Source organism: Ceratosolen solmsi, unplaced genomic scaffold, assembly GCF_000503995.2.
Source record: "Ceratosolen solmsi marchali unplaced genomic scaffold, CerSol_1.0 scaffold6, whole genome shotgun sequence".
NCBI classification, from domain to species: Eukaryota; Metazoa; Arthropoda; class Insecta; order Hymenoptera; family Agaonidae; genus Ceratosolen; species Ceratosolen solmsi.
The window spans coordinates 3,151,902-3,178,949 of record NW_011948414.1 but is presented as its reverse complement, the minus strand read 5'-3'; the positions used below and the strand labels follow the sequence as shown (position 1 = coordinate 3,178,949).

Here is a 27,048-nt window from a genome sequence, read left to right as displayed (position 1 = left end):
CCAGTAAAGGATTGTAGGAATTTTATTTGTTTCTAATTATAAACCGCGCGATAAGACTGAAATATTTAATAAGGAATTGTTCGAACATGGGTGTGAAATTTATGTCATGTGTAAAAAATAATTGGGTTTTATATTTATAATATATAGCATTGACATGATTATGAAATTTGCGTAGAATGTAAGTAATTGTGAGGATCTAGAATAATGTATAATGAATTGGTCAAGCGACAGATGATGTAATTTCTTCGATAATATTTTTTTTTATACTTTTTACTCCGATCAATATTCTTACAAAACAATTTGAGCTTTTATATATATATTTTTCAAGTGTCACATCAATACATTAATTAATTTAGTTATGAGTACCTTACTGTAGAGTAATACCAGAAATAAGAAAGTATTAGGTAGTAACCCTTTTTACACTTTCTATAGTTACTAAATCTACTAAACGATTTTTTCTTTTTCTTTCTTTTTTTTTTTTTTTTCTTTTTCATATATAACAGTAATTTGCACTTGGATTTAGTTTTGTTATTTGAAGGAAGACAATTGAAAGCAAAAATACATAACATATGGCGTACTTATATACCATAATAAAACAATCAAGTTGTTATTATGTAATGTCTCTTGGTTTCTTGATTTTAATAACATGCAGTGTTTTAAACACAAGTTGTTTTTATAATTTCCGTTTGAAAATTTACTCAAGAATTTAAAAGCATATATTCGTCGAGTCTTTACGTTCTTTCTTATTGTAATAAAACTACTTAAACTCCTTTCCATCATGATTAATGAAAAATTCCAAGGCAATTATATAACAGATTGACTTCTTACAGAATATCATATTGAAATTATTTAATTCTAAATTTACTAATATTTTTTAACTAGTGTTATTATGTATTAATTTGCAGTTAAAAGGTATTCATAATATTTTTCTATTATATATATATATATATATATATTTGTATATTTGAATATTTTAACATATAATAATTTTATGAAACGACATAAGATTAAAAATAAATTATTTACAATGCTCGAAGGTATAAATATTTATTAAATTTAATTAGTCAAAATAATCAATAAGTCAATTATATTTATTATAAATTATACTGTTTTAATACTTACTTTATTTAATTTTATTTGTATATTTTTCTAAATAATTAATGATATTTCCACACGACTGATTATAGATTATTAGGATTTATATATATATATATATATATATATATATCAATACTTTACGCATTTTTTGCCATTAATTACAATAACTTCTTCATTAACAACTTCTGCATTTCTTAGCTAAATTATAAATGTTAATAGGGTATTTTGATTTTCAACTAGATTGCGCACTTTATTAAAATTTCAACATGTAATATTCTTTATACATTCGTAGTCATAAATATAGAAATTTTTTTAATTTCGAAATTTCAATTGAAACTTATAAACTTATCTAATTATTTTAGCTACCTACGAAATTTTTCACATAAAATAGAAAGATTGATATAAAAGTCTTACGTATGCAAAAATATTCATATGTAGACAAAAAATTTTTTACGTATGAGAAAAGCTTGCGTATACGAAAAAAAAACATTCTTTTTTAAATGTCCGTAAAATGACGAAAAGTGAATTTACGCCTACGAAAAATTGCACAATGTAAGCTTTTAAAATACTTTTCTACAATACGAGATATTTTTTTTAGCAAATGTCCACAATTTTTCCTATAATTTAAGGAATCTATAATTGTACCAATTTATAATAAGAATAGATAATACAAGTTTTAAAATGTTAACTTTTTATATTACCCTAGTGCAATCAATATTCGATTTAAGAAATGTTTGAAAAACAATTTTTATTGTCATAGTAATACATAGTCATAACTATTTATTATGTTGCTAAAATAATAAGCACAATATAACAAATATTTGCATTTGAACATATATCCTCGGTTTTTAAATATTAAATACGCTATATGTTATTGTCCCAAAACTTTTGTAGTACATGATTTGATCTTATTCCTATTATCAAATTCGATCAGTTTAACCGTTAGTCTAATTTATTTTATAGTTTTATTGATATCGTCCGTTTTTGTCAGTTACGCTTTCTAATTTTAGTTTTAATAATTTTCTGAGAAACATTTTAAAATGATAAAATCTGGTTAGCATGTAATTCTAAAAATTATAATTAATTGGTTGCTACTATAGCTGAATATAGAATTATGTTAAATTCATCGATTATTTTTTCACTTAAATTATTTTCTAACCAGATAAGAGTTGATTAGAATGAGGAAACTACCAATTGCTTAAATAGTGCAAAAATTTGACTGTTATGTATCGTATGTTAAAATAATAATAAAAAAAAAAAAAAAAAAAAAAAAAAAAAAAAAAAATCGTATAATCAAAAGGGAAAGTGAGATAAAAAATGATGGTAATGAGAATTAAGGGACAGAGAATAATATAGATGAAGGGAGAAATTTATAAATGACAATGAAAGATAATTACTTAGGAATTATTTTTGAGACCTTCTACTTTCTAGGATTATTGTAATTTTTTCTTAATCTAAGATAGTTTGTACATCCGAAGAAGATTTTCAACAAATTAAAAAGTATTATATATGTCAATTAAAGGGACTAAAATTTATTATTGAAAATTTAATTTGCTTAATTTATATAATCAATCACTTTAGAAAGAAAATGTAATGAAAATTAAATTATTTAAAACATAATTATTATAATGAAAATATGTTAACTATTTTTCTTACTCATACTATAAAAAAATGTAACATTTCTGAATTAAATAAAAATTTAATTAAACCGCTATTGTTTTTGAAGGTACATTTTATATAACAATTTTTTTTTTAGCAACTGTCTATCTGATATTGTATTAAATTAATAACGATTGGAGGATGGATGGATGGGATATAATTAATAACGATTAGGATTGGAATTTATAATAAGAAATAAAAACTCTTATATATTACAATTGGATTTAAAGAAAAATAGTATTTTGATAATAATAAATCATGCAACAATGATGTTTTAAAATAAACTCACATTTATAATTAATAACGATTAGGATTGGAATTTATAATAAGAAATAAAAACTCTTATATATTACAATTGGATTTAAAGAAAAATAGTATTTTGATAATAATAAATCATGCAACAATGATGTTTTAAAATAAACTCACATTCAAAACGAATATATATATATATATATATATATATATATATATACTTTAAACTGTATAATATATACAAATAAATATTGATTATACAATTTAATGTACATTGATGAAGATATATTATCAGCCAGTAGAAAGTATCTTTAAAAAAAAGGTGTTTAAAGTTTAGAATTATTTAATCATAGCCGCAGGTTCTATGAATTTTTAAATATCTCTCAAACTTTTCTTATTACATAATCGAAAATATACTATATTTCATAAGCCTTCTCGTGCTTTTAAATTAAATCGTATCAATTCTTTTTGAAAATCTTAGCAACGTTATTCTTTAACGTGCTTCAACAGGAGCCTGGAAATTCGATCTCGAGGTATTTCTTCTTGGCATCACATCTATTGTAATATTGAGTTCTTATAGATTTCAACTATATTTAATATTGAAGTTTTTCATTTTAATAATAGTAGTAGTTCAATATTATAATTATAGTGATAAACAATCTATTTAGTAATTAGCATTTGTATTATTAGCCTATTATTATATCAAATTGAATATGAATTGTATGCGTTAGCGCGATCATTTCTATTTTCTTTTAAACTTCGAAGGAATTGATTAATATTTGGAATAATAAATACTCTGTTTGATAAAAAATAAATAACTACATGTTAGACGAATGAAAGTTGTAATAGTTACGGTATCTATACTGATATGCGCATATTTTGTAAGTGACCTCTATTAAGGACACAATTATGATTGACGTATACTTAAATTTACCTTCGCGTCTAGATGATTAGATTATTTGTATGAGAATGAATCGACAATACCGTTAACACACAATTAAGTACGATAAAAGGTATTTTAACCATTTTTTTTTTTCTTTTTATTGTCGGCTTGATTTCTTGCAAATTATCTGTTGCTTAAAGTTCCTCATTAAGCAATTATCGTCAATAAGCGTCTAACATAAAAATATAACAATAAATAAAATTTACTCTGGCTTTTCAATGTAACTGGCCTCTTTAAACTACCACTCTATAGTGTTCCTGCATGATTTGTACGTAGGACTGCTTTCCGAGTAGAATTGCTTGTACCACCTCCTATAGGCCTTAATTGTTCTATCTTCACTAACCAGCATTGGATTTTCCACGTACTTCTTATGGTTCCACACTAATACATCCCTTTCGAACATCATACTTTCTCCAATTAGCACTATCCTCGAATAAGGCGCGACCAGCATCGGCGCGTACATTTGGTGAGTGACTCTTTGTAGGAGTGGCTGTAAGGGAGTCACTGTTTGTATAATACACATTGGGCCGAATGAAGTGTCGATGTGTAACTCTACGTAACCCGGGCCAATTTGACTAGCCTCAACGTCCAGCTGGAGGATTGAAAACTTCTTGAAGAGAACAAGATTGTGCCGTAGACGACTGGTAGCTTTGTGAGCTCTGCTCCCTTCTTGATCCGAGGGCCCTTCACTTATGTCCAATTCATTGAGAAAAGACGAGCTTTTCTGAGAATCCGATGATTTGCTCGTCCAAGCTACATTGGTCCACGAGTGATAGACAATTTTAGAGATGAAATCGGTAGCGAGTACGGAGGGACCGTGGACTGCGCTAAGGTGTGCCCAGTCTGCACCATTTTCCGGTATTTCCTGTTAGATTTAGAGTATAATCGTTCAACCCTTATCGTATAAACGTGAGCACCTTATTGGTGTCATCGTCATCGTACTTCTTTTTTCATTTTTTCTTTTTTTTTCTTTTATTTTTTGTCTTTTCTCAAGTTACGAATATTCATTCATACACTATGGATTTATAAAATTTGAATAGTCAGTTTTGTAAACGTACTTGGATATGGCAATTAACGTAAAATTCGTTACGCCCATGATACTTCCAAGTCCCATTTGATATTTTTTCAATTTGCTGTGGCCACCAGTTGGGTGATGCGAATTCAGCGTGATACCAAACGAAAATTATTCCGTTAACTTCCAGACTATTCCACACTTTTGTTTTGATCGTTGCTGGCACTAAAAACAAACGTTTCCCACTATTTGTGTCTACTAATTTATCAATAATTTGTATTTGTTTTTCTTACACATCAATGTGTAAAGGATAAATATTTTAAGCATGAAAATTTATATGCTTGATTTAATAACATTTTTTTTTTCTTCAATAGTTTAATTATTACATGCCAAACATATGTATAAATAATTTCTATGATTTCTAATAGTACGTAATGTAATAACGATGGGAGCGAATCATACCGATTAGAATTTCAATGAAATTAAAGTTCCTGATCGACCGTAAATTAACAATTTTTTAAAAAATACATAATATCTAACGTAAGAATCTACCGCTTTTGGAGTATGGTATGCCAGAACATTTTCCAGTTTCACCGCAGAAGCGCCAACTGTGAAAAGGACATTCCAATTCCTCTCCTTTAACTTGGCCGCCCTCAGCCATGTTTGCTCCTAAATGTGGGCAGTATGCATTTATGATGCGTACTGTACCACTTTCGGTTCTGCAATTTAGCAATAGAAAATTATTGAAATTAATGAAATTCGCCATTATTTTTTGAAAGATGTGAAATACATTCGTAATGGCATCAAATTATTTTACCGAAAATAAAAAATCTTTTAAAGATTAAAATGTAACGTTAATTCGAATTAATACTGTTTCATTAAACTGAGACAACACATTCTTTTTTTTCTCTAATCGTATTGTCATCGTTTATTGTTTCATTGTATACAAATTGATCGATAGCCATATTAAAAGTAGAACTAATCACTCGTCGTTTATCTTAATTCTGCTAAAATAAGTGAAACATTATTACACAATATCGTTAGAATTCGTAAGAATTAGAAATGTCCTCCAGACATATATTCCAGTTGTATAAAATCAATATAGACTATTTGATCATTAAAATTATATTATTAAAAAGTCTTTAAATTAATTGATCTTTTTTGATAAATTAATCGTTTTCATTAATATAATGTATATGGATTAATAAGATTGGTAGTAATGAGGATAATTATTATGCTGAAAGTACAATTACATTGTAGTTCTTATATTATGTTCAATCAATGAAAATTAATGTCATTCTATTCAATCTATTAAATTATAATACTTTAATAATTTCTTCTTTATATATATATATATATATATAGGATAATAATTATTATGAGTCTATCAATTAGATCAAAATATCAATTATAAAATTTTAAGACTTTTATTTATTAGATTTGAAAAATTGACTAGCCTTTAGGCCGAAAAACAATCTGATATTTGTTTATTATTATTACTTTTAAATAAATGCGGAGAATGTTTATGTACATTTAAATGTTTATTCCTTTTACAAAAACTATTTTAAAATATTAATATAAAATATATTATTTTTACTTTTAATGCTAATTATAAAACTTGCTTACGTGTTATATGCCATCGATATTGTCACTATGCGATAACTTTTATTTAAAATTAATTAAGAATTACAAAATATTAATTGAATTATTTAAAATTTTTTTAATGTAATTTAATGAAATTATTTTCCGAACCATTCTTGACTTCAAAAGTTTGTTATTTTAAATACGCCAAATAAATATGTCTTGTGGATAATATTAATTATATTAAAAAATATGTATTCTGACGGATTTAATATTATTTTTAAAATATGTGAATATTTTTATTTCTTATTTTCACACTCATTTATCATGAAATATTATTCATATGTGTTAGCCATACATTATTATTTATTATTATACAAGAGTCATATATATAAGCAATATTATATAGTGAATTAAAATAATTAAAAGGAAAAGATATTTTCTCATACCGAAAGACAGCGAAGTTTTCACCAAGAGCTGCAACATGCTCGACTTGTCCTTTTTTTAATGCAGAGCTTTCAAGTAGACCAAACCAACCGTTGGGATAAACTGGTGGTAGTTGACCGATTTGACGATTTTTTTTTATTTTATACCGTTCTAATAGACTCGTGGATCTACTATTCGACACTGTTAGATCCTGAAAAGTATACGGACTCACATGTACATACCAACACAGAAACACCCACAAGCACACGTATATATATATATATATATATATATATATATATATATATATACATATATACATATATACATATATGATATGTATACACATAATATGATATTATGATTGTTATTTTATTGTATGCTAACATTCTTTTAATTCATAATAAAAAATGATCCAATTACTTTTCGTTTATATGCAATTAATATATCTAACTCAATGAAATACGATGAATATTTTTTACGTTAAAAATATTTCTAAATTATCAAATTGAAACAATCTATTTTTCAAGAATATTTACTTCTTATATTGAAACAAATCTTTCTATGTTAATTAACATTTATTATATCATATTATATCAAGTTTTTAAGAAATTTTTTAAGAAAGTATTTGTTCCATATAATTTCTCCTCATTGTTTAGCCTCGAATGTAGTTAGCTAATTTTTAAAACAGTCGGTAAAGGAGGATTCTTACTGCAGTACCACGTACCGACAGCAGTATAAAATTTTCGTATTCAATAATTTGTTTATTTATAATATTGATTGCACGTATTATCAATTTTCAGTTTTTTTTTGTTGGAAAGTGTTCATTTTTACTTTTTTATTGAAAATAACGCGAAAGGTAAATATAAATATGAAGCAGTATAATCATCTTTAATAAAATAAAGTCTTCTTACATTGTATGTACAAAATATTTTCATATATTCCTTCAAATTATGGTTACTTTCTAATAACCATTACACGGCATATTAATATTTCAAAATTTTATAATGTTCGTTATGCTGGCTTTTGAGTTTCTAATTTAATAAAATCATTTATTACCATATATTGTACGGTGTAAGTCTTTAGTTTTTACAAAGTTTTTCTTACTAATTAAATTTGTTACGATTAAGCATGCCTCTCTCTCTCTCTCTCTCTCTCTCTCTCTCTCTCTCTCTCTATCTCTCTCTCTCTATCTCTTTTTTATTTACTGAAAAATGTAATATTATAATATTGAATAATTTTGTAAACGTGATAAATAATATTTTCTCTTCGGTTTCTGAAATACATAATAAATAACAAATAATAAAATATATGTAGTTAAAAAAAAAAGAAAAGAAGAAATTGTATATATAAACACTTATTAAAATAGATAAATAATATTTTCTACGTATGCATTTAGAGTTAATAAGTAATGTATTAAATGAATTATTATATATTAGTTCATTATGTGACACAATGTTATCATAGAATGAGTTAAGTAGATAAATTAGAATAGTTGATTACTTCTAATATATATAATTAAGCGTTAAACAATATTAATGATCATACGTATTAAAGATTAATATTAGTATTATTCAAACCCTTTTATATTTATAATTTATAGAAATTTATACAAAATGTGTTTTATACAAATAATAAAACATTTACAGATATTTAAAGTATGTGCAAATTTAGGCTTTTAAATGTTTGACTTTCATAATAAAAGTTTCAATGACTATTTGTTTCACAACTATTTTACTTATTGTTTAAAAATTAATTTAAATATAATTATGAAGTTTCATTTTTGTCCGTATGCGCAGTGCTACTTTACCGACCCAGCAAAATTCAGTTATATATTAAATTTTTAATACACACATAATATTTGGCTCCAGACTTTTTAATGGACTCTTTTTAATTCATTATAAAATATTGTTTTTATATAAATTATGCAATGCGTTTCATTGAAGAAAAATCTTTAATATACATTATATCGCACAAATTCATACGTATTTTCTATTTACAAATTTTACATTTAATATAATAAAAGTGAAATTTGCTTCCCACATTTAGTGTTTCCAAAACGAATGCAAAATATTTGATGTCATTTTTATCTATTATTATCTTATTTATAATTCGGTTCTTTCTTTTGATCATGATATATGCTGCGCATATACTTTATAAATATATGATATTCCTCAACTAAGAAGAAAATAGAAGTTATATATCAAGAAGATATCATATAAAATATAAAAATGCAAATAGATTTAAAATAGAATTTAAATATCGTTGAAATTAATTTTACCATTTATTCTCAGTCGTTCATCATTTGTATTTTAATATATTAGTAAATCAGTTTTTATATATTTTTACTGATTTAATTATATTACATTATTTGATATACAGTAAATACTTGATTAACGGCTGATTTGGCATATGATTTATCCGAGTATTATCTATTTTATTTATTTGCAATAAAATACTAGAATCACTTGGGAATATTTATTGCCTAACTTGGTGTGATTTTTTTTTTTTTTTTTTTTTTTTTTTTTTTTTTAATCTTAAATGATAATATTACAAATGAATAAGGATGAGTCGAAGTGTTACGTTATAAATATATACCTATCGCAATAGCAGGTTGGTTCTCAATATATTTAAAACCCTCAAGTCACATTAACTGAAAGGAAAATGTGCATAATTGTAGTTCAAGAAGGCTGTAAATAAATCTTTATTATTTTTCATTATAATTAATATTTTCAGAGCTTTCAATTAAATCGCCTTACCACACACGTGTAGCGATATTATAATTAATTATTTTATAAAGCATTGTTTATCATCATTATTATGTACAGTATGAAATATTAAATGTTGCATAATACTTAACAACTAAATTTATATTATAGCGACTTAATATTGAAATTATGTAAATTTTAATTATGTAAACAAAATATTGCAGCTAGTGTGCGGCTAAACGAAACCACCGGCATTACTTAAGCTTACGTTTAATAATGTAATGCAAATTCAATAAGTCAATGTTTATTACTCACTCGGATCCAATTGATTTTCCAAAAGAAGGCCAGGTAGACGAGTAGGAGAAGACCGGCGAGTACGCCGGTAGAGCAGAATTCGACTATCATCTTTCTTAAGCGAACGCCGCTGATGAACTGTTGTGCGGATGTTATGGGGAGCGAGAAAAAGGAAAGTGAAGAGGAGCATAAAAGGAGGGAAGACCAAGGAGAGAAAGGGAAAAAGCCGGACGAAGGGAGAGAGTTACAGATAAATTTGAAAGAGAAGAACACTTAGAATTCCTTTGGAGATTTTGAGCATCTCCACTAAACCTCATAAAACCAATCTAATAATTAAAAAATCAACAATTACTAGGTAGCATTATTATTAATATTATTTCTCGTTTTTATAATTATTTGATTTTCATGCGGAATTTTGTTTATGATCATAGATTTCATGGCAATGATATCTTATGGTTTTTGAATGCTCAATAAATAAGCTAACAAGCCAATATTATAATGTAACATCAGAATTTGTAATTACCTTAATGCGCTAAAATGCTTGATTAATTTAGTCTAATTAGTGAAAACATTTTTTCCTTAATTATTCATTCGATTTTCAATAGGGTTCTTTCTATTTTATTAATTTTTATAACCGAATCGGGCTCAATATTTTCACAAAAATTGATAAATATTCCTAACTCGGGTAGGTAATATACCAATTTTTATAGTTTGCAGACACTTAATTTCTAGAATTGCTAATAAAGTATCAGTTTAGATAATCATTATCGAACTTGTATCAATTATAGCCCGATCGTTTCATTTTACATCTTCTAGACTAGGTCACTTTCATTTATAAAACAATAAAAAAGTATGTATTTACGAATTTTACCCTATTATTACGTAACCTTTTTTTATATGAAACCACCTACGAGAATGAATTTTTAATGCATAATGTAGATTTTAACTCGAAAATGAAAATGATCTTTATTAAAAAATAAACTAATAAGAAATTCGAATAAAAACAAATACCACGTAGCTTGAGATATCATAAGTTTGTATTAGTTTCAGATTATATTAGGTGTATTAAAAGTGTATCGACGATCTTAAAAATTAGTTTGGACACTTCAGCAAGAAATTTATAAACTTATTCAATTATACGTATATAATGATTTAAATGAATTAAAAAGCACGAGATGAATGAAAAAATGTAAATATCAGTAACGTTAGAGTAATGAACGTTTTTATGGTTCCAATTGAATGTGCCTTAGTGTGATATAATTGCGTTTAAAAAAAAAACGTATTAATACTTTTATCAATTTCATATATTTGTAAACATTTCATATATTTTTCAACACGCCTACCCATCCATCCCCCACACACATACGCGCGCGCACACACAATTGTTATATACATTATTACGAAGAATGTATTTTATCAATATTATAAATATATAAAAAGTCACATGTATGTGTGTTGGTGAATATACACGCATAGTGCATGTCTGCACAGGCTCGTTTAGGCTACTTTTTCTTCTATTGTGTATTTGTATTTAGTGAATTATACGTATCCGAGATCGTATAAAAACAATAGTTATATCATATATTATTAAAAAATTCAAAGTATTCTTCGAAGTTATTTATATATTCAAAAAATCTATTTCAAATCTCTTAAGTGATTTATGTTCGAGGAATTAAAGTGCTAAAATTATTATGTTTTATAAAATAAAAATAATGCAACTATTAAAAATAATTCATAACTATATGCCATTAAATTAAATCTATATGAATAATATTTTTTAAAGGTCACGGTAATAATCCCTTTAATTAAAATCGATAAAAAGCATGGAATCATTTTATAATTCGGTGAATAAAATTTTACATTGATTTCCAATTTGGCTACCAGTTTATCTCTAACTATCATTTCTAAATTACAATAAATATTATACCTAGTAATATACATAAATATCTTTATGGATAAAAAATATTACGAGGCCCTTCGATAAAAAATCCATAAATAAAATATGAATTTTACGAAGATAATATATAAAATTAATATCTTATTAATAATAATATAATTACATAAAATAATACAAAATCATTTATTTCATTATTTATAAATATTATATTATATTATTACAATAAAATTAAATGAAAATTATAATATAAATGCAGTCAATAAACAAATTATTGTAAATTAAAAATACATGTTTTTATCACTTAAAGTTGTAGAAAAACATTACAATGCAATAAAAAGGATTTTTTTTTCATTTTATCATGCATTAATGTTATTAAAGAAGAATAAAGATTTTATACTATTGGAGAATAATAATTGAAAACATCGGATTGGACTTTATATTAAATGGACAAATAAATTAGCCATTGATTAATCGAAGCAGAAGTCACAGTTGTTTGATGATAATATCATCAAAAATGTTTGGCCATAAATGAAGCAGAAACTTCCTGGAAGACAAATATTTACTGGAAAACAGTTGTCTCAACAGATTTGCCAGATATGAAAATTTTTGCAGCATGAATAAGCTGTCGATTTAGTACCAAAAAGACTTTGAAGATGTCTCTGAAATATTGGTACCAGTGGATCATCAAATCACTGTGAATTATAATTATAGTTAAACAATTGTCTTATTTTATAGGAATAGCAAGTTTAATTTAAAGTTTTTATAATCACTACCCTTAACGAAATAGAAATTAACCATAAACCATCCCTCAGTCTATTTGGTGTTATTTTATCCGTTTTATATAAGTATATACATTTTTATTCCCTTCAATTTTATGACTCATTTTGTTTGACAAAATTTACAAAAATTTATCAAAATTGTAATTCAGCATATGAACAAAAATTTTTATATATTATGTTTACTCTTATGCTATCAATGAATCAAATAGTATTATACTTAAGCATATTTCTTATGTCTTAGATCTTACTTATCTTAGTTTCTATATATATTTATACAAAAATTCTTAATAATACCGTACAGTAATATTTACTTTTTCAATTAAATTTTTCAATTAAAATGACTGACCATATTTTTTCATATTACAAACTCTCGACGCATACACGCATATGCATTTATAGCCAGTTTGTTATCATCCTAATTATGGTATTATTAAAAGTTAATATTAATAAAAGAAATACAAATTTATTATTATAAAATTATCAAATTTCATAAAAATATATACAAATTATCGATAAACGATTTAATAAATATTCGAATATCCAAATGAATTTTATAAATAATTTCCTAAAATACTTTTTCTAATTCATATATTTCTATTTGACTAAAGTTTTATTTTATATAAGAACATTGCACTTTTACTGGATATATATATATAAATAAATAAATAAATAAATAAATAAATAAATAAATAAATATATATATATATATATATATATATATATAATATATATACACACGGAAAGAAATGTTTATAATACATTTTTCAAAATAAAACTTTATTATTCTAGTAAATTTAAGTAGTAGTATTTAAGTAGTATATTTTATTCTAAAATATTTTAATCTGTTATAATAATAAATAAAAAATAAAACCAATAAACAATGTGCTTCTGATGCAAAAAGCCATTTTACAATATTAACTAGTATTATTTCATGTAGATAATAATTATTTTTTTCATGTGTTGAACATGTTATTGAAGAAAGTAACAGTATATATAAATATGTAAATATTCTATTTTTTTTTTTTTTTAAATTAATAAAGCGAAAGGATGTTTATTAATTTATCTTAATGATGGATATATTATTAAATATAAATATATTAGATCATAATTTAACAATTTTTTTATACTTACAATGTACAATTAAAATTAACATTTTATTTTATATTGAAAAGTAGAGGGGAAAATTAGGCTTTATTAATTTATCTGAAAACTAGTGTAATTATCAAATTACTTAATAACTTTGAAATGATCTAAGATGAAGGTCATGTAATGCCTAAAGGAATAATGTTACATGTGCAAATCAGAAATATTTTCTTTCAAGCAAAATTGTTTCATTTCAGAGAAACTCAATCCTTTTAAAATGTGCTAATTGGTAAAATAGAATTTTATTCGTACAGTATATTTATTTTAAAAAATTTATATTTTTTCAGCAGCTTTTCTCGAGTATATTATTTAGTATATTACATTTAATATGTACTCTTGGATCTTATTGCATAATATTATGTTGATATAAAATGGATGTTATTTTTATTTTATTGAGAAAAAGAACTAAGTAGTGGTCGCGGAAAATAAAATTACATTATTTTCAACTATGTTTTACATTGTTTGGAATTAATAAAGATTTAATAAAGCTGAGTAATATTTCAACAATAATTTGAAATGAAAAAATATTAAATCACATGGAACTTAGAATACATTTAATTAAATATAACCAATAAAAACTATTTTTAAATCATTTCTGAATTTTTATTGAAATTTTTTAAACTCTCATTCTCGTGATAAAATAAATTATTGGGGGTTGTCATATATAATTACTATCCTTTTTTTCTTCTTTTTTTCTTTTATTTTAAATAAAAGTTATCAAGTTGATTTTATTTTTGTTTTAATAATAAATTTAATAATAAATTGCTTCTAAAATATGAAAAGGGATAAATCTATAAACTAAAAATAATTAATTATATAATGAATTTTTTAATGCTTACAATTAGAGACAATTTTTTCTCTTTTAATTTTGGATTTTAATCGTGACATATTGTCCGATGAAAAATTGAAAGTAATATTTTTGTTTCAACGACTAAGTTATATAAGTATAACAATAATTATAAATATTATGGGAAACGACGACAGATGACTATATTTACAGGGCTGAAGAAAATTATTAATACTCGCGTTTATGAAACTACATTATTATTATTATTTTTTTTATCATGCGAGAAGAAATATAATAGATTTAATTAATACTTATATTATTAATAATAGAGCTATTAAGCATAAGTTAGGAATTGTTAAATACTTACCGATAATTATCTATTCTGAACATTTTTAAATTAATATTTTCTACAATGAATACTTGTTTAATCAGAATTAATTGATAATTTGTAATGCATTTATGTAAATTACAAACAATATCCTATATAAGTGTTTGAAAAATTTTCAAATATTTTTAATTACAGGGACTGGTAATAAAAAACTATATAGATTAAGCAAATAATTAATTTCAACATATAAAATTATTTGTAATTTCAGCTATTATTTGATTCATGATTTTATTGTAATGCAAACCGTGAAATTAAAATATAGACGATAAGTATTAGCTTATGTATTATGAGTACAAGTTGTATTATTTTAATTATAGTATTTTAATTAATATATCCTAAAATCAAAAATTTACAGTATATACAATATATAATATATAATAGTTACACCACATCATATATATATATATATATATATATATATATATATATATATATATACATAATATTAATAATCATATATACAAATTTGATCCTTAATTATATGTATTGGGATATGGAATAAATAAGTTGTAATTAATTTTTCAAAATTCTTAACCAATCAATTTTTACTTTATCTGCAATAAATTACATTATATAGTTGGCACTGCATAATAAAAAATATTATTATTTTCTTACGCTTTTTTCAGTTATCCCATAGTATCCAATCATTTATTATTTGATTTTCATTGTATGACATACGCAAGTGTAATTATCGTATAATGTGTTCATGACTCTAAAATTTTGTTTCTTTAGTTACAAAATTATTATGTTATCGTTTATCTTGTTCCGTATTTTATAGTATATATATATATCATAAATAACATAGTAAAAGTAAAAATCAAATATATTTAAGATTGGTATAAGACGAGAGCGAGAGAGAATGAAAGAGAGAACGAATGAGACAAAGAAAGTGAGAGAGAGAGAGAGAGAGAGAGAGAGAGAGAGAGAGAGAGAGGAAGAGGGAGAATGGTAGAGGTGGATGCAAAAAAAAAAGAGTGAAGAATGAGAGATATTTAAATATTCGAACGATATATTATTAAAATACTAGATTAAAGTACTATTAAAATAATAAAATGATCAACAAATTTCCCATTTATAATGACCATTTTACATTTATTTACCATCGGCATATTAATGTTATATATATATATATATATATATATATATATATAAATCTGGGTGTGCGTGTGCTGTTGGTGTTGTTGTTGTTGTTACATATGGGTGTATTGGAATATGTACTGTTGTTATGTAGGCCGCCTGGGGGCTCGGTATGTCATCTACATATCAGACTTGCTATATGAGAGAGAGAGTGAGAGAGAGAGAGAGAGAGAGAGAGAGAGAGTGAGTGAGAGAAAGAGAGAGAGAACAGGTATGTGATACATTACTTGAATTCTGACGTTAGGGAGTACCCGAGGCATGTTTGTTTTATCCATTAAATACTTGATGTAAGATTAGAGTGATTTCTTATATCTTTAATTATAAAATTGACAATCTATGGTAAATGTTAATTTTGCCTTTGGGTATGAATTGTTTATACAATTTAGTTATTTTGATTACGATCTATCGGTATTTGTAGCATAGGCTCTACTAGATAATTGCATATAAGTTATTTAGTAAAGGATGTGAATAATGCGATCCTCTGGAACAGAAAAACCATTGGATGTATTTGCATAATTTTGTAATTGACTTTGAACGTTTGTATCGAAAGGTCATAAGCTTTAGTTATGAAAAAGATTTTTTTAAATTGTAGGTTACTTATTTGTAGCATTAAGTACTTGAGGTTTCATTGTAAGTTGATTGTTAATTATAATAAAATAAAAGAAAAAAAAAACTCGCACATACTAGAGTTTGTATATATTAATAAAATATGAAATATCAAATCTTCTTTATTGGAATGAATGGTATAAGTGCAAATAAAAAATAGGGAAGAAATTTTTTTGCTCAAACGGCGCAATTATCCACAGATATAAAAATAATGCTTACATTAATAATTTAATAAAGAAATATTAAAATTTTTAAATATCTAATATTAAAGCACTGGCAATAGAACGAATTTGAAATTGATTTTATTTTCTTCGTATGCAAACTAGTCTTCCGAGTCATAAAATTTTTTTTATACGCTCCTGATATTTATATGTTTTACTTTGCACATAAATAAAGCTCAACTGCATAAGTATAAATTATTTTTTCCAACATAATAGTCCAGCAATACGTACAGAGAAAAATGAATCCGAAAATATTTTTAAAATGCCGTGCGCAGGTGTGCACGAAAGTAAATATCCGCGCATGGGTTTGCGATTGCACTTGTTTGCATGTCTTTGCCTACATATGTATCTATAATTGCTGGTATGCAGGTGTGTTCATTTTTTAAGTAAATAACATTTTGACATTTAATACTTTAGAATATTATTAAAAATATATATAAAAAGAAATGTGCAGGCTGGTATATGTGAGTCCGAAGCCAGAGGTCTCGAAAACATTAAACCGAGTTTAATGTGCTACGCCTTATTTTCTTATTTCCTTCCTTTGATATAAGGTCGAACAAAATTATTTAAACTTGTTTCGTGTATTCTTATTTTCGCAGGTTCTTTTATGTTTCGGAAGAGTTATTTAACTTTTTTCTCTTAAAAAATTTAGATTTCAATATTATTTAATAAAATGATGTTTGAAAGTTTAATCATCTCATTTTACGCATTTTATTATTAAATATCAATCATCAATCAATGTTTATTATTAATATTATTTTGCTTTTTTTTTTCTTTTTTTTTTTTTTTTTTTAAAGCTGTCGATTATAATTTATATTATTAAAATTAATCATTGTAAATAATATGAACAAATTATAAAATAATAATATATTTTTTATTTGTAAATTAATGCCGTTAATTAAAAAAAAAAAAAGAAAAAAAAAAAAAAAAAAAAAACAAAGCATCAGACAAATGTTGTAAAAAAATTCTTATAGTTATAAGATCATTTTATTAATTTATTTTGCATTATTTAAAGAGCGTACAGTGGTGCGTTTTCAAATTATCATTGATATTCTGTTTGTATTGAAAAATGTCATAATAATATAACGATAAATTATAAATTCAGTTCATATTTAGTAGAAAAAATGCATAATCTCCAGATTATTTTGCATTTTACTTTCAATAAAATTTTGTACATTTCATATATATGTAAATTATATACTGTTATTACATAAATTTTATATATTTTAATATATTTATATATAATATATCTTTAAATATTTACAATTGTACTTTCATGCTATTGTGTTATTTTTTTATTGTTATGTGTGAATTTATTTTATGCTGAAATATTCTATTAACATATCATAATATAAAATTCATACATAAACTTATATAATAGAATGGAAAAAAATTTTTTAAAATTGTCGATACTATTAAAGTATGTCATTAATAAAAATTTTTAACCTAAACTGCGAATAGTAAAAAATAAATATTATCTATAGTATTTTACTATGGATTTGCCTTATAAATGTAATTTTTAAATAATTTTTAAATAAGAAAATTATTATGATTTTCTTCAATACCTTTTATATACAAATGGTTTTATGTTTTAATTTTGCTTTTATGTTAAAAATACTCAATACAAAAACGTTTGATATTGCCATTGAAGTTTATAGAAAACTTCAGTTTAACTAAATTAAACTATCATTTTTCTATTCAATTACAAATAATATTCTACTTATTAATACGAACAAAAATTTTCATTTCAAGTGATCAAGTTGATAATAATGGATTTTAGGAAATTCTTGCTTAATCGGTTGAAGATAGAAGACGTTAGTTAAAATTAACCGAGCCAAATGTATTCTAGACTCTTCCAATAATTACAATTTCAATAAATATCTCATATACTAACCCAATATTTTTCAAAATTTCAAACTTTTACTATTGAATTAACTTGATAAAAGTTAGCAAGTATGTAAGTAGTTTGTGCGAATGTTAATGATGCACGTTCATACGAAGGCTTTGGAAGGTTTTCTAACGGTATCACACTGCTTTTAAAGGTTTAAAGAAATCAACTGAATAACTATTCGGCCTTGCTTGCTCTTTTATACCGGAGTAGATCAGTAAGCAATAAAGTACGGAACACAGGACTCTGAATCCGTATATATTTTATTCTCTCCTCGTTTCTATTATACATGCCTTGTACACCAATTCGTAAGATTAACAGTGGTTGTTGTCGACCAGTTCTCAACAATCTCCATCTCTTATCTACTCGGTATTTTTCTTTGTCTTTCTTTAGTTCAAACATGAAAATTAAATACATTAAAACATATCGCTTCCTCAATTTCCAACCTTTTCAAGAATTATGTAGATAATTCTAAGTGGCGGTATTTTCATAAGATTTTTCTTTGGCAAAAATTAACAACAATATCATTTATTATTATTATCAATTGAAAAGTTAGGTATTCGTGATATTATTGAATCGTATGAAATTTATGTTCTAAATTTCATAATATCATCGAGTAATAAATATTTTCAAATAAATCTATATGTCTAATAAATTAACTAAATTTATGATTAATTCGACAAATGTATTCTATTATAATTTTGAAATTGATGTCAAAAATTAAATTAAATGATAAGACGTTTAATTTTTTGTTTATTATTATTAGAAGAAGTATAGAACAGCGTTTTATTATGTTAATAATAATAATTCTCATGAATGCAGCTTGAACAATTTAAATCTCTTAATAATTAATAAATCATTTTATATTAAAATTGCCTAAGATGTTTTTCAAAATATAATTCTTGGATTATACATAAGAAGTAAAACAAATATCATTCTTAATTACATTTATTATTCAAAATTGATCTTAAAATTTTTCGTTTTAATGAAATTATTAGTTTATAAAAGATTTTGTTCAAAAATGAAATGAATTCAATAAAATTCATATTTACGCATTTGATGAAATTTAAAAAATATAATTAGATATTTTTGGAAATTAATTATAATATTCTTTTTTTTTTTTTTTTTGTAAATTGACAATAAATCGATTATTTTTCAAAATCTATTGATCATTAGCTAAACGTTAAATAATATTTGAAACTCATATATCTATATATGAAAATTTTCAATTATGGTTTGCTTTAAATTTTTAATAACTTTTTATTGTTGTAGGAATTATGCTTAAAATATATAATATAAAATAAAAAAAAATGTTATTCTTTTAATACTAATTTTTTTATGTTACAATACAAAACCTTGTATGAAATATAATAAAAGAAAAATTGTTTCATCGCAATTACTAGTTTTTCTTATTTAGAGAATTTTAAGAATTTTAAGAATTTTTTAAGAAATTTACTTGGACCTAGAACTTTATGCTCAATATTCCAAAGAATATATAGTATTGCATATTTTCATTGTATCAAATGACAACTCAAAATTATTAACGTAATTAATGATTCGAATTTGTGAACTGTCTGAGACTGCCTGTCAATACCAATGATTTAACAAGTTTGTAGATACTTATTTATAAAATAAATAGTTGTAGGTTATTTTAATAATTAATTGAACGATTGCAAATGCAGATACGTATTTCTTTCATCATAACGCAGATGTTTTCCCAAGAAGTAGTTATATCAATATTATAATCCTGCATCCTTACATAAACAGCATATGTCAATTTATTAAAATCTTATTTATAATATATCGATTTAAGGATGTCCTGTAATCATCTGTAGTCGCGTTAATCATTATTTTTCTAATACAATTTCCTACTACCGCATATAGAATGCTTTCTATTGTAACAATATTGTTTTTTTTATTTAAATTTTAACGTGTGTATGAACGTACGCGCGCAATATATATTGTGTGTGTGTGCGCGCGCGCGTGTGTGTGTGCGTGTGTGCGCGCGCGTGTGCATAGCTATATGCATATGTATATGTATATGTATATGTATATGTATATGTAAATGTAATGTAATGTAATGTATTTCAACTTTTTAACCACTTTCTTATATATTCTAAATGATATTATTGGCGTCGCGTAACTCTTAAATTATGCATATACATTATGTAATGGACAAAGTTGTAAATAAACGATAAATGAGACTATTTTTACTACAATTAATCGAGTTTATATATCAATTTAACTAAACTGAATATAGAGTAACAATAAAATATGAGAATTATTATAGAAAGTTAGCTTATTTTAGTACGTATGATTTTATTATAAATATACAATGATTTTTAATAAATAATTTTTAATTTGAAAATTCAAATAAATTGATATGGACTTGACGCATTATGATTATTCTTTCATACTAAATACAAAGACATTCGATTACAACCATACACTTTTCACCTAATAATATACATATCTTCTCAAATTTTTTTTAAAATCGCTAAATATTTATATTACTTATAACTTTTTACGTATATATGTAAATATATATATATATATTTTAATATACATGATTATTTCAACGTACAAACATGATTTATAAAAAAAATTTTATTAAACAAAATTTATTACATTAAAATGAAGTCGAATAAAATATCAAATTGAATGTTATCTTACACAAAGAAAGGAAACAAAAAAAAAGGTCAAACAGGAAAAAGTAAAAGTTAAATATAAACTGTGCATTATCTACGATATGAGTTTACTTTTTTATGTAACGCTTTCCTTTCATTTTCATTTAATTTTCTTCTGTCCTTTTTTTTTTTTTTTTTTTGATTTATCTCATCTTCTTTTATTTTTCTTTGCTTCACTACACTTCACCAGTTGAGTCCGATGCACATAGATATGTTCGCCGTATCTTATTCCCTTCTTCCTTTTATCCTTTTCTTCTTCTTGATTTTCACGAAGTGTTTTATCGTTATCGGGACATAATACAGTTGCCGCTAGAGAACCGCTGCCTTTTACCATGAGGCACATGTAGACGCGTATTTACAAGAAAAGCCGGTCACACGGGAAAAAAATTATCTTCTTCAACGCTTTTTTTCTTCTGAAATTCAATCGGAAAATTAAAAAAAAGTTTAATTTATTGAAAACCAAATCTCATGAAATAAGGTGACGTCGAAAGTAATAAAAAAATATTATTTATACCAATAATAATAATAGATATATTATAAATTATGAACAATATTCTCATTATGAGCGAGAATCTCTAAAAATGTTTATTTTTTGTGTAAATTAATTTTATAAATAATGTAAATTTACAATATAATTTGTAAAAATTGTTCCAATTTTACCTTTTAGGTTGGACAAAAATTTTAGAATTAATTTATCAATCGCTATTTGTCACTCCAGACATAGTTTTTTCCTATTAGTCTAAAAAAAAAAAAAAAAAAAAAAAAAAAATATTTTAATTAAGATTAATATTTAAAAGAAGTCATTTTGTACTGAATATCCTAAAAAGTTACAAAATCTATTATTTATTCGTAAAATTAATTCTGTAAAAAAATTAATTCATCTAGGATTTTATTATTTGTAGTTACTATGAAATGAAATATAATCTGTGTTCATAGTTGCATAAAAATAGTTCTTACGTATAAAAAATACGTGTAATTATAGAAAATATTTCTTAAAATTTTAAATGTGTTTATTATATATTTGTATTGCGTTTGTTTGTAGCTTTTAAAACTAAAAGATAATTAATATGAGTTAAAAATTGTTTAATTTAACCATTAATATAATTTTAATTTAAATAACGTAAATATTAAGATATATAATTTTTTGAAATAGGTACTATTATTCTTATTAAAGATTTTTTCAAACATTCGAAATGAATAATATTTTTCTAATATTAAACGAATAATTTTAATAAGTTTAATTATTATAAAAGTTTCAGACATACATTCTTAGCGGAATAATTTATAGTTCAATGAATTATGATTTAAATGAAATCATTTAATGTAACATTTTTAATGCATCGTGTTTATAATAATCGTGTTGTATTTTTCAAACAATAGAATGTTGAAAATAAATACAGCGCTAATAAGAAATTACTGTTCTTAAGAAATAAAAATTGCCCCGATTAAAAATTGAATTTCATATTAATAAAAAAATATAGCAAAAAATAAATTAATAATTTATCATATACTTGTAGATAATTTATGATATTTGTTTTATATTTATTCCAAAGAATTATTGATATTTATAATAGTGTATAATCAATGTTCTATTCTAATTTACTTTTACCTGTTAAATTTGTAAATTCAAAATTGTTTTTAAATTTAAAAAAACTCATTTTGTAAAAAAAAAAAAAATTACAATTTTTAAATTATTAAGCTAAGTGACTAATTAAAATAATATTTGACAGTAAGTACATTTTTAAATTATAATGAATTGATGATTTATATAAATCGAGGTAATTTATCATTGAAATATGTCCATTAATTACACGATAAAATTCACTTCTCATTTAATGACGTTTAGTTTTGATGTTATTGAAGATTTAAAAAATATATTTATTATCAAAGACTATTATTTATAATATACCCGATATATAAGAAATTTTTCTTTTTCTTTTGCATATGTTTGATATAATTTGATACGAATATGAATTTTAATAATTTCCATTAGTCATATCTCATTGGAGTAAAATTAAAAAATATCTCTATTATAAAATGAATAGTAAGGATCTCCATCAGTTACGAAGCTGCTATTGACGATATGATATTGTTGATAATTAAAAAAAAAAAAAGAAAAAAAAAGTTAAAGAGTTAATCAGAAAATTGGGACTGACGATATATAGTTACTTTAATTTGTTCAGGATTGAACCGTAATGTCACATATCTTTTGAGATTAAAGGGGAGCTATCGACTATGAAATATATTTGTCCGCACGCCATTTACACGCATCTGGTTAATTTAATGTTATTCTTAGCCATTGTATCGTTCGAACAATAATATTATAAAGCTCTGTATTAACGTCCTTTCTTGGTACAATTAGAATCGGAAACACTAGTTTGCCTTTATTTTTTTTTTTTTTTTTTTGTTTTTTTTTGAGGTTGTCTCTTGCCTTGTAATAAGTAAAATAACCGTTCTCTACGACGTACGCACAATGTCGCCTCTACAATCAACACAACAATTTCTGCACTTTTCTTTCGAAACTAATACTCACGTAACTCTACCGAGAACCTGCACACTCTTATAGTTACGTGCAATATCGTAAAATTCCCGGAACTGTATATCGACATTAATAGCTACGCATCGAAGTGCCGTTCTGTGGTTTTCATGCAGGCCCAGTCCGTTTCTTAGATACTCTTACCCCAATACGATCGTGCGTGCATTGATCTATTTATTCCAAGATCGAAGATAGGCAGATGGATATTTGCATGAGGGATGCATTACATCTTTGAAGATTATCGTGGTAGTGAGTGAAAAAGAGGAAGAGGGGGTTAATGAATTACGGAAAAGCTAGTGAGTGTCGAGTTGTTGGGATAGCGAACCACGTGGTGGAGGTCCAAGTTACTCCAAAATTGATCTTTCCATTTGTTTAATGGAGGCGCATCATTGCCAAGCGACAATAGTGCGAATAAAATAATTAATTATACGAGGGAGAGAGTCTCGGGGTGCTCGGTTAAGCTTGGATTTACCATCGCTTCCGTCTAGGCACTTTTAATTATTATGGAAACAATTATATCGTGCATAATGTAACGAGTTCGTAGATATTTTGTTCGCGCATGTATACGCGGATAAGTAGGTAAAGTTGGAGCTTAAACATGGAGACGAGTGAAACTTGTAATGATCGTGGAACTCTGCCAAAATATCATCGAGTGTCAAATTTTAATACTTTAATTCAATAATATTCGATCATACGTTTTTTCTTTCTTTCTTTTCTCGTTAATCGATCAACATTATTAAAAGAATGTGGCTTACAGATGTGTAAGTGACCATACATGATAAGAGCAATTGATTGTATATACAATTAATAATTAGCTATGTCGAGCTTTCGTTTCTAATGAAAGAGTAAGTGAAATTAAGTTTGGATCATATTAAATTTTGTATTCATTTTTTTTTTTTTTTTTTTTTTTTTTTTTTTTTTTTATTAATCATTCGATTAATTTATTAATATTTAATCGTAATTTTCTTTGTAACAGCCTCGTCTATCTCCCCTTATACGTAATGATATATATTCCTCATAATCTAAGGTCGGTAAAGTAGAACATATTATAGCGCATTTATTATACTACAAATGATGGTCCCGGAAATTTTAGAACTGTCTTTCACTCTTGAGCACACATTCGCTTACGCGGAATTGCGCAATTCATGTAGAATGAAAAGGTTCCTTTTTTTTAAGATTCCACAGCCCAGTGTCAGTGGCCTCGTGTGCTCGATTTGGGACTTTTTTCTGCTTAAGTCTTCGGACAACCTTAAGATTTTTTATTTACCTGTTCTGAGAAAGCAGATAAGTAATTCCGATAGGATTTCTACGAGTGGTTGTTCAAGTATGTAACAAACTTTTATTGGAATTTTTTTTATTCCCTTATTTGCATTAGGCAGTTATTGGTCATGTGATTAGAATTTTAATTGTTATATAAAAATTATCTTAATAAAAAAATGCCATAAGTACATATAGCGTTGTCGCTTTGGTCATTTTACTAACACAATACTCTTCCATCTGGTGGATGAGAAACTTCAATTTTAACCACGAAAAGCAACAAAAAAAAAAAAAAAAAAAAATCGTTCCAATCTTTTTTCAACGTTTTTAGCAAAATAATTATTTGAAAATCGACACTTAATAATACACGATGATAATTTGCAAATTTAAACAATCTTTTTTTTGTTCATCCGATGCGAAATGATTTTAAAGCATTTTTTATCTAAAGAATACAAACGCAATTTCAATACTAATACAGCATAATTGGTCAATCGAGTTGATCAACACTTTATAATCCTATACATTTTTTGGAAGTATTTGAGTATTTGAAATATTTGCGTATAATGTCAGTGGAGGTATCTTAATTAATGTAACATCTAATTTAAGCACAACTATTTTTCACGGTCGTGCAAACATTTTTATCGCTTGTATAAAAAATTAATGGAAGAAATATTGAATAAAATCTTTGAAGAAGATATTCGTAATTTATCAATTTGCCGTATATCCTTGCGCAGAAATTGCAAGCAGTAAAATACATGCGGCTGTACGAGCAGCTAACAGAACGCAATGAAAAAAGGAGCAGATAAATCAAACTTCATTTCTTACGTTCGCTTTTCAAGATAATATTTCGAAGTCGAAAGTAATTTATAAAAATAATGCCTGGAACGTTGAATAGTCGTCGTCGTTGTGGTTGTCGTTGTTGCTGTCGTCGTTGTTCTCGTTGTCGTCGTCGTCGTGGTCGTCGTTGTCGTCGTCGTGGTCGTCGTGGTCGTCGTGGTCGTCGTGGTCGTCGTTGTCGTCGTCGTCGTCGTCGTCGTTGTCGTCGTCGTCGTCGTCGTCAACGACGTTATCGTCATTGTCGCTGTCATTGTCGTTGTCGTTGATGCGGTCGTTGTTGTCGTCGGAACTGTTTAAATACGCGACGGCGCTCTAATTACGCGTGCGTCATAAATAATTCCGCGGGGTTCTGCGCAGACTCGCTCGCTCACTCGTTCGTTCGCTCGCGCGCCGAAAGTAAATTCGATAATCGTGATTTGCAAAGGCCGGGGCTCTTTAAAAATCTCCTTTAAGATTCCCTCTGTCGCTCGGGTCGTTCCCACTCCTCCTCCTCCTCCTCCTCCTCCTCCTCGCCCCCCCTCCCTCCCTCCCTCGCCCCTCCTCGTACTACACGCCATTCGGCCCGCTCCATCAACCCCCTCCATCCCCTTTCCACTCGCATCACGTGCGCCTTCGTTTTTTCACGGCGGCTCGGCCTTTTCTTTTTTCTGTCAAGCCCTCGGGTAACGAGCCTGGAAAACCAGAACTGCCGGACGAGCGCCTTTTTCACTTTTTGGCGACATGCGCGCACTGCGATTTGCTCGCGTTTACTCGCGTACTTAGGCCCTTCCACCGGGTGCGATGTGAGCGAGCGTCCGGTCCTCGGTGGATATTTTTTCCCAGCCCCACTCCTGGACGGCGATTCGCGCATTGGCCGAAATGACGCTGAGAACGGCATCGCGAGGCGCAATGCAATGTTTAATAATTGCCGAT

The 27,048-nt window shown here is 25.7% G+C and overlaps 1 protein-coding gene across 1 annotated transcript; it reads right to left on the bottom strand.

Annotated features, from left to right (window-relative positions):
* Positions 1-4,065: 4,065 nt before the first annotated feature.
* Positions 4,066-7,218, bottom strand: nvd (cholesterol 7-desaturase nvd; the record flags this gene model as incomplete). The annotated part of the gene is made up of 4 exons (XM_011506647.1): positions 4,066-4,817; positions 5,011-5,189; positions 5,517-5,683; positions 6,995-7,218. Coding segments are annotated over 4 exons (1,197 nt in total), but the record flags the coding sequence as incomplete, so codon positions are not given.
* Between the last annotated feature and the right edge of the window lie 19,830 nt (positions 7,219-27,048).